At 44.5% G+C, this 16,206-nt stretch overlaps 1 protein-coding gene across 1 annotated transcript in view; it reads left to right on the plus strand.

The window, feature by feature from the left end:
• VPS26C (VPS26 endosomal protein sorting factor C) overlaps positions 1-15,930 on the plus strand; it is a 40,057-nt gene extending 24,127 nt beyond the window's left edge. The window contains exons 3-8 of the mRNA XM_038760679.1: positions 701-850; positions 4,847-4,927; positions 7,158-7,232; positions 10,973-11,123; positions 12,341-12,493; positions 15,683-15,930. Of these exons, the coding sequence (XP_038616607.1) occupies positions 701-850; positions 4,847-4,927; positions 7,158-7,232; positions 10,973-11,123; positions 12,341-12,493; positions 15,683-15,765 (693 nt within the window). The 3' untranslated portion in view covers positions 15,766-15,930. The remainder of the gene's footprint in view (positions 1-700; positions 851-4,846; positions 4,928-7,157; positions 7,233-10,972; positions 11,124-12,340; positions 12,494-15,682) is intronic.
• The last annotated feature ends 276 nt before the right edge of the window (positions 15,931-16,206 follow it).

A 16,206-nucleotide genomic window follows, 5' to 3' on the forward strand; every position in this document is an offset into this window, starting at 1 on the left:
AGCCCAGGAATCCTGTTCTTGCTGTTCCAAAGAACAAGCAGGATGGAGGGTATTTTCTGTACTCTGGGTTTCTTTCCCAGTGCGGGGAGGAAAAGATGATTTTAGCCATAACAGCTCCTTGGTTCAGTGACTTCTTTTGCAGAGGCTCTCCCTGTTCGTTTCGTTCTGTCCTTTCGGTGTTGCGGAAGAGAATTTGTAGACTTTTCCAGACTAATGCCAAGCTGAAGCTTGCTGGTTTTTTTAGTAATAAAACCCGAGCTAAATATAGTCCCAACTGTTAGAAAACTCCTTCCTCCCGGAGGCAATAGCTCTGGTGTCAAATACAAACACTATCACAGAGAGGGCAGCGTATACCAGAGTAGTTCCATCTGGTCTTGGGCATCTTGGGGTAAAGCCACCACACTGACAGAGATGCCAAAGACTTCAGAGAATCCACTCCTAGAACTGACCAACTGTTTCTCTTCTCTCCTCTCCCAGAGCCTTTGGTTTTCTCCGACACCGACTTCCAGAGCTTTGGAAAGGGATTCCCCCGGGAAGGACAGGGAATGTGTCTGTTACTGTCGTAGCGTACTCTCCCGAGCGCTTAGTACAGTGCCCTGCACACAATAAGTGCTCAATAAATACGACCGACTGATGGATTGACCTTTTATTTGAAAGCCCTGTAAACCTTGCTTGGCTAAAAGTGGATTTTTCGTTACAGCCCATCCAGGTTATCACCAGTACCATAGAAATGGTGAAGCCAGGGAAGCTGCCCAGTGGCAGGACAGAAATTCCGTTTGAGTTCCCTCTCCACGTGAAGGGCAACAAAGTCCTGTATGAGACTTACCACGGAGTCTTCGTCAATATTCAGGTGAGGCCTTTCCCGGCGTGAGGAATTAGGGGACATTTTTCCCCCCCCAGAAATCTTCCTGATTATACCGAATTGCAGCCAACAGACCAACATTTTTGTTTTTTGTGGAAGCCGTTATACTTGGTATTGATTCCTTATTTTTCCCTGTTTATTGGCCTTTTAAAGTATTGAATTATCAAAGAAAATATGCAGTTTTGAAAGTTTATTCATTTTAGCTCTTTACTCACCGTAATCTGAAAAGTGCCTCTCTTTGGAGTGATCTTTTATCTTCTTTTTTTTTAACAATGTGAATTTCTTTATTGTTTTGCTCATCTAATATTCTGCATAATCTAAGTGTGAACGAGGCACCTATATAAATGCACCCGTAAACTGCTGCTGCTTTCATCTAGGCTTCCCAGGGAACAAATCTGGTAAGTGTGGGTAAATGAATATAAAGACTAGTCGCTGTCAGTCTACTGCTAAAGTCTTTCCCAGTTGCTCTGGTTAGTTTGAGAATAAGAAATAGTGAAGGTGAGTGCGGGTGGCTGGGAGTCCCTCCCCTCAGCGTGGCTCAGTGGGAAGAGCCCGGGCTTGGGAGCCAGAGGTCATGGGTTCGAATCCCGGCTCCGCCAATTGTCAGCTGTGTGACCTTGGGCAAGTCACTTAACTTCTCTGAGCCTCAGGTCCCTCATCTGTAAAATGGGGATTAAGACTGTGAGCCCCGCGTGGGACAACCTGATCACCTTGTCTCCCCCCCCAGTGCCTAGAACAGTGCTTTGCACATAGTAAGCGCTTAACAAATGCCATTATTATTATTATTATTATTATTATTATTATCATTACCTCTGGAGGACCTCCTCGAGGGGCTGTGTGATGACCAGAGGTACCTTCATCCAACCCACGTCATGGCTGGTCAGCCCTACCTCCCATAGGAGTGGAGGGTGGATGGCGGCTAGCCGCCCCCTTACAAGTAGGCCTCTGGAGTCCGCAGCAGACACCTTGATGACCAAGGCAGCCCCTCTCTTCCCACCTGCTAATGAAAGGGCGTAGTCCTGCCTAATAATAATAATAATGGCATTTGTTAAGTGCTTACCATGTGCCATTAAGTGCTTGGGTAGATACAACAGAGAAGCAGCGTGGCTCAGTGGAAAGAGCCCAGACTTTGGAGTCAGAGGTCCAGGGTTCAAATCCTGGCTCTGCCGATTGTCAGCTGTGTGACTTTGGGCAAGTCACTTAACTTCTCTGTGTCTCAGTTCCCTCACCTGTAAAATGGGGATGAAGACTGGGAGCCCCCCATGGGACAACCTGATCACCTTGTATCCTCCCCAGCGCTTAGAACAGTGCTTTGCACATAGTAAGCGCTTAATAAATGCCATTATTATTATTATTATACAACACGGTCAGCTCAGATACAGTCCGTGTCCCACTTGGGCCTCACAGTCTTAAGTGGAAGAACGTGGAGTCCCCATTTTGCAGATGAGGAGACTGAAGCACGGAGCAGTCGAGTGGCTTGTCCGAGGTCACACAGCGGGCAAGTGGTAGGACCGGATTTAGAACCCAGGTCTCCTGACTCCCAGTCCTGTGCTCTTTCCACTGGACCAAGCTACTTCTCTATATGGATGAGGATGTTACTCTGGGAAAAGTCCAGGTACACCAGCCTGCCCGCCGCGGGCAGGAATCCCCAAGTAAAGGCCCGAAAGAGATCAAGGAGGAGTGGGCTGACTCTTGATCATCTCCTTATGCATCATCTTCTTTCCCCCAAGTCATGTACAGTGTATTTTCTACCATATTGTTAAATACGATGTGTACCAGATCCATAATTCTTCCAAAGTAATCTTTTTTATGTAACTACTTGTAAAATGTGTACTAAAATCCTGAATAAATGGATTGTACTGGCCTAGTAGGGGGCATTGTACTGAAATCCTGAATAAATGGATTGTATTGGCCTAGTAGGGGGCATTCATATCGTACTATGGAAGTAGCAGCCCTGGTTTGCCCGCTGAAACAAGATGGGAATCTTTATAAATACATTCTGAGTTCAATATAGAAAGTAGCGATTCCGCAACACAGCAAGAAATAGCCCCGCCTGTTGCCTACATTTAACAAACCAAGAGTTTCTTCCTTCTGGTCAGTTGTGTGTTTACTGCCACTTAGATAGGACCTAAACTTGTAACTTTTTGACTTAACTCTTCAGTATACGCCTTCTGTGAAAATCGGGCAGCTCTACTGAACACTAAGATAACTACTGATGAGTAAAAGCAGCAGGTGTTTACTTTCAATACTATTTATGTGGTTGGGTCTGATTTTCGTTTTTAGGACTAGCGTGAGATGGCAATTACACTCTTTCAGAATTTCTGTGATGTGTAAATCTCAAAATGACCTCCCCCCCATCCAAATAAGTCAAAGGTCCAGTGACTAGGAGGACACTTCATCATCATCATCATCAATTGTATTTATTGAGCGCTTACTATGTGCAGAGCACTGTACTAAGCGCTTGGGAAGTACAAATTGGCAACATATAGAGACAGTCCCTACCCAACAGTGGGCTCACAGTCTAAAAGGGGGAGACAGAGAACAAAACCAAACATACTAACAAAATAAAATAAATAGAATAGATACGTACAAATAAATTAATTAAATAAATAAATAGAGTAAAAAAATATGTACAAACATATATACAAATATACTTCCTTCCAGCATCCACCCCAATCAGTCGGGAGTAGTACTTATTGAGCTCCAGCTGGATGCAGTGCTCTGTAACAAGCACTTAGGAAGTGTGAAATAAGATAGAGGCACATTCCTTGTCCCCAAGGCTCTCCCTCTGATGGAGGAGACCGATTAAGAAATATTTATAAATGAGTAATCAAAATAAATAATTGAATATGGAATGGAATAAACATATACAAGTACTGAGGATGAGGAGGTAAATAAGTCCTAGAGATGGTTTGAATGCCAACTCTGCCACTGGCCTACTGGGTGATGTTGGGCAGTCACATAACCTCTCTGGGTCTCAGTTTCATTCATTCATTCAATCGTATTTATTAATAATAATAATAATAATAATAATAATTTGGGTATTTGTTAAGCGCTTACTATGTGCAAAGCACTGTTCTAAGCACTGGGGAGGATACAAGGTGATCAGGTTGTCCCATGTGGGACTCACAATCTTAAACCCCATTTTACAGATGAGGTAACTGAGGCACAGAGAAGTTAAGTGACTTGCCCAGAGTCACACAGCTGACAAGCGGCAGAGCCGGGATTTGAACCCACGACTTCTGACTCCCAAGCTCAGGCTCTTTCTACTGAGCCAGGCTTTGAGCGCTTACTGTGTGCACAGCACTGTACTAAGTGCTTGGGAAGTACAAGTTGGCAACACGTAGAGACGGTCCCTACCCAACAGTGGGCTTCCGCTTAGTACAGTGCTCTGCACACAGTAAGCGCTCAATAAGTACGATTGAATGAATGAATGGATTGTGAACCCCCATGTGGAACAGGGATTGTGTCCAAACTCATAATCTTGTATCTTAGAACATAGTAAAGGTTTTTTTAACAGTAATAAAGCCCATAATAATGATAATCGTTGTTATTTCCTTTTCCATATCTTTCCCCCCAAACACAAATTTTCAAAAACAACTTCAGAGCTCTGGATTGGGATCTGCTACTGACTCGAACGCTCTCAATCAGTGCCTTGTTTTGCAGACCTGGCTTTATTTTTCTGTCGCTGAATGTTGATAAAAATCTAGTTTCAGTTTTCTGTTTCATCAAACCTCAGTTCTGTGCAGGATTTTGGAATTCGAAAAAACAATTTTTAGCGTTTTGTTTTCTTTTCCAGGGGAATTGCCTTTTCCCTGAGTGTTACCTCCCAAGAATCACTTCCCGGCTAACTGTACAAACATACTAGCCGGATTCATTCCGCTCTGAACTTTGTGGGGAGATGCCTGCGTGTTTTAATGGCTTTCTGGGGTCAAAGAAAAATCCGCTGTGGTGACGTTTCCCCTTCCATTCCCTTTCCTGCAGTACACTCTCCGCTGTGACATGAGGCGCTCGATTTTGGCCAAGGATCTGACAAAGACCTGTGAATTCATCATTCACTCTTCAGTAAGCTGCATCCTGGGGGAAGCGTTGGGGAAGTATGCTGCGCACCGGGTCGTTGCAACAGCTCTGACTACCAGGGCAGGCGGGAGGCCAAAGCAGGGAACACTTGCACCCCTCCTGCCATTCCTATCTGGGTCAAGCCAAGCATTGGACTCTCTCCCCAAGAACTCAAGAAAATGGCCAGGCGCCCAGAGGGGTAGCGATGGCCACTGTTCCATCGGGGGCTGGCCAACAGTCTCCCGGGAAAAGCAAGCCAACAAGTAGGAAGTGTGGTACTTGAATTCCCTCCTCCCCCGTTGGGAATGCTGATGAATTGGATTCCCCCACTGCACTTTCACGGCCTCTCTAGGGTCCCAGGAGTTGCATCCTCCTGGTGGCTCCTGCGCCACTTCTCGTCGGAATAGGACAGATCAGGTCTTGGCAGTGGTTGTTTAGTTGTGTTTTCCCAACTCGCGCTATTTGGTAGCATTGGAGAAGCAGCGTGGCTCAGTGGAAAGAGCCCGGGCTTTGGAGTCAGAGGTCATGGGTTCAAACCCCGGCTCCACCAATTAGCTGTGTGACTCTGGGCAAGTCACTTCACTTCTCTGGGCCACAGTTCCCTCATCTGTCAAATGGGGATGAAGACTGTGAGCCCTCCGTGGGACAACCTGATCACCTTGTAACCTCCCCAGCGCTTAGAACAGTGCTTTGCACATAGTAAGCACTTAATAAATGCCATTATTATTATTATTTCTACGCTGGGGCTACCTGGGCGACACCACAAACCCCCAGGCGTTAGGGCTGATGGAGCCATCGATCCATCCTTTGAGCGAGCAGTTTTGAGACCTTTATACCCAGGGGAAATCATCATGATTGTCCGCGCTGGCATTGGGTGAGGAGGCAAAGGTGCCTCTGCAGGCACAGAGCAGTTAAGAGCCCAGCCCAACGTCTCATAGCAGGTGCTATTAAAAACCAGGTCCTCTGATTCCCAGGCTTGTGCTCTTTCCACTAAGCTAGCGGGTTCCTTGACAGAGATGTCATTAAATTTCTTGCATGGTAGAGGAATGAACCGGTTTCCCATTTCAGCTGCTGTTCAGAAAAGAAACAAAGTTGGGTGGTTCAGTGGACTGGCTGTTTTGAGTGAGGGAGTGAGGATTAAATGGTTAATTGAGGTATTTGTTAAGTTCTTACTGTGTGCCAGGCACTGTTTTTTTTTTTTTTTTGATGGCATTTATTAAGCGCTTACTATGTGCAAAGCACTGTAAGCGCTGGGGAGGATACAAGGTGATCATGTTGTCCCACGTGGGGCTCCCAGTCTTCATCCCCATTTTCCAGATGAGGGAACTGAGGCACAGAGAAGTTAAATGACATGCCCAAAGTCACACAGCTGACAACTGGCAGAGCCGGGATTTGAACCAATGACCTCTGACTCCAAAGCCCGGGCTCTTTTCCACTGAGCCACGCTGCCTCTCTGCTGCTGCTTCACTGTTCTAAGCGCTGGGTTGGACACAGTCCTTGTCCCACATGGGGCTCACAGTTTTGATCCCCATTTTACAGATGAGGTAACTGAGGCAAGGAGAAGTTAAGTGATTTGCCCAAGACTTCACAGCAGACAAGTGGAGGTGATAGGGTTAGAACCCAGGGCCTTCTGACTCCCAGCCCATGCTCTATCCACTAGACCATGGTGCTTCTCTCTGAAGAAAGCGTCACTGTGTGTTCTCACAGATGGCACAGTCTAAGGATGCTTTGGTTTTTCTAAGAGGGTGCAGCCTCAGTTGAGGCATTATTTTTTTTAAGTGGTAACCCCTCACCAGGTCCCTTGGGGGAATAGGTCATTACACACCCGGTTCTCGCAGAACTCACGTTGGCACATCTGCATTGTGGTATGCCGTTGCGCCCATGCACACAACCGTTTCTTCTGACAGTGTGGCGCATTGTGTTCAGACTGGCACAGGTTGCCAAAAGACCATTTCCTCGTGCTGCTGTCGCGGTCCAGTCAAAACAGCACAATAAAAACCGGATTTCTGGCAGATCTGCCAGCCTCTTCCCATCTGAACCTTGGACCCGTCAGAGAAAAGAATAGCTCGCACAGTTTTTCCCCCAGCCTGTTTATTTAAGAGGTGAAAAATGCGGGCTCATCAGCAATTTAAAACCCTCCTGGAAGTGCAACCGTTGATTTCATGCATCTTGGACATGAAACAGATGTGGAGCTGCAGGACTTTTTAAATATTCCAACATCTGCCTGTCGTTTCAGCCTCAAAAGGGGAAGCTGACGCCAAGTCCTGTGGACTTTACCATCACACCAGAAACCTTGCAGAATGTTAAAGAGGTAACGCCAAAATAATGCTATTACTAAAAAGTGGCGGGTTTTACCACGATGAAGGCACCTCAGGGTGGATGTTGGGAATTACCCTACATTTGGGAACCAGACTATCAGCAAGATCAGTTCTTTTTTCCTTCTCTTTATCAGGAGTTTTGTCTCATGAATTGCTCAATTTTATAGTCAGTCCTCAATTATCCCTATCAGTGGTGGGAAATGCTAGAGATAATATATAATAAGAGATCATTCCAAAGAAGGGAAGCCTCCCCTTTACACCCTTCACCTGCTTATATACAGTTCTTGCCATTCATTCATTCATTCGGTTGTATTTATTGAGCACTTGCTGTGTGCAGAGTACTGTACTAAGCGCTTGGGAGAGTACAATACAACAATAAACCGACACATTCCCTGCCCACAACAAGCTTAAATAGTATTTACTGAGCTCCTGTTGTGTGCAGAGCCCTGTCCTAAGAGCTTGGGAGAGTAGAATAAAATTAGTAGAGACATAATCCCTGGCCTCAGGGAACTTACAGGCTATTTCACTGCGTAATTGGGTAGTCTTCTTGGAAATTAAATTCTCAAAAGATGGTTTGGAATATAACAAAAAAGTGCCTTCACTTCTTTACCCTGACTTGACTTCCAGAAGCAGTGAATAGAGAGACTTGAAAACATGCCACAAATAGCGTGCTTTTCTTTCAAGCGCTACTTAGTGACATGGAGACACTTTTTCCACGGGAAGGGACTTCATATGCTGTTTTAGAAACTTTTGGATCATCACCAGGGAGGTTGAGAATACTGAACATCAGAAAATTATGTGACCTAGACTGAGCCTCTTTTAGTTTTGACTACCTAACCTTGCGACTAATTAATCTCGTTTGACTTGTGTACATCTATCAAAGTTTATTTTCATCCCCGTTATCTAAACACTACTGTCGACTGATTAAAAAATAGTTTAGTGTTGTTTAATTTTTTTTTTTCTTGAAAGAAATGCTTCAGGTGAACTGATCTTCTGAAGAAGGGTCCCAAAAATTACAAATAATTTGGGGAATTAGTGTAATAACGACAACATACAGAATGCCTTTAAATCAGTTTGTTTCTGACATCCTCTTGAACACAGTACCACCCCCACAGAAATCAGATTATGCAGGACAATTGCTCTGTATTCTGCGTTCGGATATTGTCTGTACAACGACAGTTCTCCAAATCAGCGTTTAATTTCTGGATAACCCATCTCTGTCATTTGATCACAGTAAGCGATATGGTTTGAGGGTAGAGCCGAGATCAAGAGGACTTGGCTCTAAATTGGTTCTCCTCTAACGTGAGTGACTGTCCAAATCGCTTAGTCTCGCTGGGCCTAAGGCTCTACTTTTGAAAAATGATATTAACTCTGACCTTCTTCCTCCCACTCAGGAGTGGTTGTGAGAATTCAGAGAGGTTGACTTACAAATTGTTTGAAGTTACCCAGAAGAAAGGTGCTGTGAGAAGGAGAGGGATTTTTACGATTTGTTTTTTAGCCTAAAAGTTTAGGCTAAACCCCAAGATGCTGGACACCAAGGAGACCCTGTTCATTTCTGTTCCTTAAAGGATGTGTTTAATCCTTAAAAGGAAGGTGTTTAAGGATGTGCCTCTGTGCCTTAAATCAATCAATCAATCGTATTTATTGAGCGCTTACTGTGCTTACTGTACTAAGCGCTTAACCTTGAGGTAGGGAACAAGGAGCTTAATGATTGCCCCTTGGACACACTTCCAGTGTGTCTCCTAGCCTGCCAAATTCTCAGCTATAGAAACCATTCCAGATATTCCCCCACCCATCTAATCACCCCACTAAAGACCTTGTTTCCCCTGTCTCATTGCCATTAGGCATCTTGATAGGATGCCTCTGGAAAAATTGCATCATTTCAGGGCCTAACTCACCCAGAAGGCGGCTTGCCTTCAAACACAATTAACATAATAATAATAATAATAATGGCATTTATTAAGCACTTACTATGTGCAAAGCACTGTTCTAAGCGCAGGGGAAGTTAGAAGGTGATCAGGGTGTCCCACGGGGGGCTCACAGTCTTAATCGCCATTTTCCAGATGAGGGAACTGAGGCCCAGAGAAGTTAAGTGACTTGCCCAAAGTCACACAGCTGACAAGTGGCAGAGCCGGGATTTGAACCCATGACCTCTGACTCCAAAGCCCATGGTGTTTCCACTGAGCCACGCTAACATGTGACCTGTTTGCATTCATTGTTAGTATACATGATGTTTCTGGAGTTGTCTGTCTGTCCGCCCGTCAGGGTGACTGCCAGTTTAGGATTGCCAGGTATGAGGCAATGACTAGACTGTGAGCCCACTGTTGGGTAGGGACTGTCTCTATATGTTGCCAACTTGTACTTCCCAAACACTTAGTTGATTGGGGGAGAGAGAACAGGTCATAAATAAATATGATTGATTGGGGGAGAGAGAATAAGTATATAATCACTATTTTTAACAGATAGGGAACTGTGGCACAGAGAAGTTGGGACTTAGCCAAGGTCACCCAGCAGGCAAATGGCAGAACTGGGATTAGAACCCAGGTCTCTCAACTCCCAGACCCAAGCTATTTCCATTAGGCCACGTTGCACCGCTGACTACTGAGCGACCTGTTTCTGTGCAATAAATTCCCATCTGTTGTTAGGCACTTGGGAAAGAGAGGGATTTTGATTTTCATAGCTGTCTCTCATAAATCCTTTCCCAGTAGGTGGTGAACTAAAGAGGGAGCTAAGTCACTGATCTTACTCTCTTGGCTTATCAAAATACGCTTGCTAAGGAATTCCAAATTCTTTTGAAAATTAATATTTAAAAAAAACACTTGCATATGCTTTTTGGAGAGGAGTGTCCTTCCAGGCTTTCTGATGTCCAACTTCTTCACACCGGTTTCTACATCCCTAGACAGTGACATGAGAGAGTCGCATGTCACAACAGATTTGGCAGCTTCTAATTGGAAAATGGATCTAGAACTGAATCTTCATCAATCAATCAATCAATCAATCGTATTTATTGAGCGCTTACTGTGTGCAGAGCACTGTCCTAAGCGCTTGGGAAGTCCAAGTTGGCAACATATAGAGACGGTCCCTACCCAACAGTGGGCTCACAGTCTAGAAATCCGTAATTTTTCATATCCTGCAACACCTCTATACAAACCTATCATTATTATTAATGCATGACACAACTCTCTTGGAGTTAGTGTATCAATTTCCCCTTTCTGTTTTCCTAATGTTTACTTTATTGCTCCCCCCCTTCAGTCCTTAGGAGAAAAAAAAATATATGTGTATATATATATATATATATATATATATATATATATATATATATATATACACACACATATATATACAAAAGTATATATATGCACATATATATACATATGTATACATATATGTATGCATATATGTATACATATGTGTATATATGTATATATACACATATGTATACATATATATACACATATATGTATACATATGTGTATATACACATATATACACATATGTACACATATGTATACATATATATACATATATACATATACATATATATATATATACACACACACACACACACATATATGTGAGGGGGGTTTATGAGAGGCAGAAAGAGGAGAATGAATTAGATTAGATTTGGCCCTGCAGTTGCTAACTTGGAATCTTTGGGCATCTTAGTAAAAAAAATTGTTTCTCGTTACTGTTTTGTTTTTTTTTCTCTGATGTTACACTGGTTTGTCCTTAGAGAGCCTCACTCCCCAAGTTTCTCATCCGAGGGCACCTCAACTCCACAAACTGCGTCATCACGCAGCCCCTGACCGGGGAGCTGGTAGTGGAGAATTCTGAAGCCGCCGTAAAAAGCATCGAGTTGCAGTTGGTGCGAGTGGAAACCTGTGGTAAGTGGCCCTTCTTGAAGGCCAGCGGTACTCCCTGCTGTTTCTGCATGGTCCATTTTTCCATTCTGGGGGTAACGGGCTGCAAGATTGATTTATTCAAATAGTAATGCTTTTGGGGAAACAGGTATTTTGGGGGGAACTGTAAAAAAAATCAGTTGAAAGGCTTTTCAAGTTACCCCTCACCAAGACTGGTCTCTACCCAACAAGGGCTTTATTTATTTATTTTACTTGTACATAGCTATTCTATTTATTTCATTTTGTTAGTATGTTTGGTTTTGTTCTCTGTCTCCCCCTTTTAGACTGTGAGCCCACTGTTGGGTAGGGACTGTCTCTATATGTTGCCAATTTGTACTTCCCAAGCGCTTAGTACAGTGCTCTGCACCCAGTAAGCGCTCAATAAATACGATTGATGATGATGATGAAGGGCTCACAGCCTAGAAGGGGGAGACAGACAACAAAACCAAACATGGAGACAGGTGTCAAAATCGTCAGAACAAATAGGGACCGTCTCTATATGTTGCCAACTTGTACTTCCCAAGCGCTTAGTACAGTGCTCTGCACAAAGTAAGCGCTCAATAAATACGATTGAATGAATGAATGAATGGTCTCTCTATTGCCTTTTTTTTTTAAAGATTGTGAGTCCCCTGTGGGCCCCCTTGTGTATTCTTCCCCAGCGCTGAGCACAATGCTCCGCACAGAGCAAGTGCGTAGTAAATAATATTACAGCGTTCACACTGGGATATTTTCCTTTGTAAAACCAAAGCACGTGGTAGTGCCGATGAAGATGTGTATGTGACCGGCTTTGGAAAACTTTTCCCAAGCCAGGCTCTTCCTTAACTGTCTGTTGCCAGCTCCGCTCCTTTGGCTACAGGTGTCTCTTCCCACGTCCTTTCTCCCCATTACCACTGCTTCCATCTCCCTCACTTCCATCCGTCCTTCCCTCCTTCCCAAACCCAGGTCCTTCGATCTCCCTCCGAAACAATAGTTTGCACATGCCACTTTCACAAATAACACACTCCGCTGAGAACCCACTGGTGGGCGGTACGAAGGATTTTTTTTTTCCCCCCGGGTTTGAATTGTCCATGAGCTCTGGAGAGCAAACTGGAAAAATTCCTGGGTCGTCTAAGAAAAATCTAGATCCTTTTAAATAGTAGTAGGTTCTTCAGCTTAGAGTTTCGCGCGGTTTTCCGTCAACTCCGAATTTCTTTTTTCTGAAGGTTGTGCAGAAGGGTACGCTAGGGATGCCACGGAGATCCAGAATATCCAAATCGCCGATGGAGATGTTTGCAGGAGCTTGTCTGTCCCTATCTATATGGTATTCCCCAGACTTTTCACCTGCCCTACCCTGGAAACCACCAATTTCAAAGTTGGTAAGATTACCTCTCCTTTCTAGCCTCTAGGGAATTTTCAGCGGGCTCAGTGGATGTTTGAGCAAATCTCAAAAAACACCAATGCGCTCGAGGATTTATTATATGCCGCCGTCATTCTTCCGTTCATTGTCAAAAGGCTTTGAGGGGGGAATAGGGTGCGTGAGGACCTTATTAGGCTCTGAGAGGATTATAGAGTTTGCTGGGTACCCAGTCCTTGCTCTCAAAGAGGTTGTAATAGCCTTTGCTGGCAGTCGCTCTGTCTGCCAGTGATAGCGATCAGCTATCCATTGGCATTTTCTCTCTCCACTGTGACGTAGGGCCCAAAAGCCAAGGGTCCCACCAATGCTGGGAGCCGTCTTTCTGGGGCGAGGCTTTTAAGGCATCCAGGCAATAGGCAGCGAGGGATATTTTCAGGGGATTTTTCAGTGATGGCCCTCTCCTCATGAGAAACGGGATTCTGTTCCCAGGCTGCTGGCCAAGCACTTTTTCAGAAACGTCCTATTCACTCTAATTTCATTTTTTACGTGCACTGAATGTACTGCCGTACACGGTCTCAGAATGTTCCTCATTCATGAGAACATCCTCTCCCCAAGCCATCATCTTGTTTGAAGTGATTCATCACGACACAGTTTCAAACTGGAAACTGGTGTTATTCAGTGATTAGAGCCGAGACCTGATTTTCAGACATCCCACTTTCTTGCCCTTGAACCACTGGGCCCCTGCGGAGTAGGGAGAGTAGACCATCCCCATCTCACGGGGAGGGGGAGAGGGAATATTGAATATTGCAAGTGTTTTAAATATGTGCAAGGCGCTCTGAGACCCTCAGGGAGCCCAGAAGGAAAGGTGGTGGTGGTGGGCATCGTTGAAGAGCCTTGTGTGGGAAGGAGCAGTTTCCCTGATTTGGGAAAAAGAAATAAACTTGTTCACACCAATTAGGTGAGAACAGATGAAAGAAAGTGGAGCGAGGTTTTGGAAGGAGAAAGTTTAATTTTCCTCAAATACCCAAAGAACAGGAAGTTCTGGTTTCCAGAAGGAACTGTCTGCTTATGTTCTCGAGGTTTTTTTTTTTCACCTTTACATCCACAAGAGTATAAACATTTGGAGTTTCCTAGTTTTCTATTCATTCATTCAGTCATATTTATTGAGCGCTTACTGTGTGCAGAGAACTGTACTAAGCGCTTGGGAAGTACAAGTTGGCAACAGATAGATATGGTCCCTACCCAACAACGGGCTCACAGTCTAGAAGGGGGATCCTCTCTGACCTTCTGACCAACGGTAAAGGGCCTCCAAAGAGCACTGAAATGGCTGAAAAAAAGAGAAAGAAATGAAAGAAGAAGAGAAGCAAATGCCCTTGATAATCCCCAAACTGGGTACTCCTCCCCTCTTCTTGGCCCAGGGAAGTGAAGTGAAGTCACACAGCTGACAATCGGGGGAGCGGGGATTTGAACCCGTGCCCTCTGACTCCAAAGCCCGGGCTCTTTCCATTGAGCCACGCTGCTTCGATTATTATTAATAATTAATTAATAATCAATAACAATTATTATTGCTGTTATTATGTATTGGAATGCAGGCTACAAATTACTAATGCACTGCTTGTAAAATTATTAGCCACTTGACATTCTTGTCAAAAGGAAGAAATAGCAGTGAATTGGAGAGCTTTCCTTGCAGGTACAGTGTGTTGGGTGGGTTTTCTGTAGGGGAGGGGGCAGAAGGGTAAAGTTACTTAGGAAGGCAGGAGAGCCCACTGTTGGGTAGGGACTGTCTCTATATGTTGCCAACTTGTCCTTCCCAAGCGCTTAGTACAGTGCTCTGCACACAGTAAGCGCTCAATAAATACGATTGATGATGATGAGAGAGACTGGGTGAATTAGGGGGCCAACTGGTTTGGCCAGGGCCAAAGGACTCAGTTCCAAACACGCAAAGCCCAAGAAATAAGTCAACTACTGCTGCTTTTTAGCCGCTGGACTCGTAGCTGTGTTGGGATGTAGGAAGGGAACTCTCGAGTGTAATCTTAGGCTTATGAAGGAAGTGCCTCAAGGAATTTGGGGTTATCTGGCATTTCTCAGTTCTGGATTTCTCCATGTCTTTTATTTCACTGAATTTCACCCAGAGCCCGGTCCTCTGAACTGTCTTGAGCACTGCACATAATTTGTCATGAAGGTTAAAGGACAGAGGATGAGAGGATAATAGTAATAATAATGGCATTTATTAAGCGCTTACTATGTGCCCAGCACTGTTCTGGATTTCTCCGTGTCTTTTATTTAACTGAATTTCACCCAGCGCCCGGTCCTCTGAACTGTCTTGAGCACTGCACATAATTTGTCATGAAGGTTAAAGGACAGAGGATGAGAGGATAATAATAATAATAATGGCATTTATTAAGCGCTTACTATGTGCCCAGCACTGTTCTGGATTTCTCCGTGTCTTTTATTTAACTGAATTTCACCCAGAGCCCGGTCCTCTGAACTGTCTTGAGCACTGCACATAATTTGTCATGAAGGTTAAAGGACAGAGGATGAGAGGATAATAATAATAATAATGGCATTTATTAAGCGCTTACTATGTGCCCAGCACTGTTCTAAGCGCTGGGGAGGTTACAAGGTGATCAGGTTGTCCCAAGGGGGGGGGGGGCTCATGGTTTTAATCCCCATTTTACAGATGAGGTAACTGAGGCCCAGGGAAGTTAAGTGACTTGCCCGAGGTCACACAGCTGACAATTGGCGGAAATGGGATTTGAACCCATGACCTCTGACTCCAAAGCCCGGGCTCTTTCCACTGAGCCACGCCGCTTCTAGGATGCCCACACAGAGCCAACTGGCAATGAATAGGTAATAAACCAATAGTTGTAACCAAATCAGCCGGACTTGTGGGCCCGCTCTTTCCTGCCCTCTTCCCGCTTGCTCTTCCTATTCCATCTTTCCCCCCCTTCACGGGAGCAGGAATGGATAGTCTGTGAATGCCCCCGTCTCCCTAGCAGATGGACAGGAGAGGGGGGAAACCTTTGATATAGACTGAATCAGGATAATCCAAAATGGGTTTTCAGTCAGTCTTTCTGAGAGAGCGCGTCCTAAGCAAATTTCAAAATAGCTTTGGTAACATCAGGGGACACCGGGGTCAGCTGAGAGCCTTTGGCCCACGATTTTAATATTTTTCCACCATGGAATTAAAGTGAATCTCCCTCTCTTTCAGAGTTTGAAGTTAATATCGTCGTCCTCCTGCACGATGATCACCTTATCACTGAAAATTTCCCGCTGAAGCTGTGCAGGATATGAAGAGCAAGGGAGAAGGCATGAAAAAAAAAAACAACAAACGAAGAAGGGAACTCCATTTAGTCATTCCTGATTTTCTTTGAGAAGATACCTGAGACCCACACGAATCCTTCATGATTTTTCCTAATTGAAGAGAAATCTGATTCTTTATAAAGTGCAAACACTGTTGGGGTTTCTTGTTTTTCTTATTGCTTTTACTTCTGTAGGGCATGTCTCTCTGGCCATTCACTCCATTGTATCGATTGAGCACTTACTGTGTGCAAAGCACTGTGCTGAGCGCTTGGGAGAGTACAGTATAACAACAGACGCATCCCTGCCCACGGCATGCTCACAGTCTAGATCATCATCATCAATCGCATTTATTGAGCGCTTACTGTGTGCAGAGCACTGTACTAAGCGCTTGGGAAGTACAAATTGGCAACATATAGAGACAGTCCCTACCCA

The sequence above is a fragment of the Tachyglossus aculeatus genome, chromosome 18 (genome assembly GCF_015852505.1).
Source record: "Tachyglossus aculeatus isolate mTacAcu1 chromosome 18, mTacAcu1.pri, whole genome shotgun sequence".
NCBI lineage: Eukaryota > Metazoa > Chordata > Mammalia > Monotremata > Tachyglossidae > Tachyglossus > Tachyglossus aculeatus.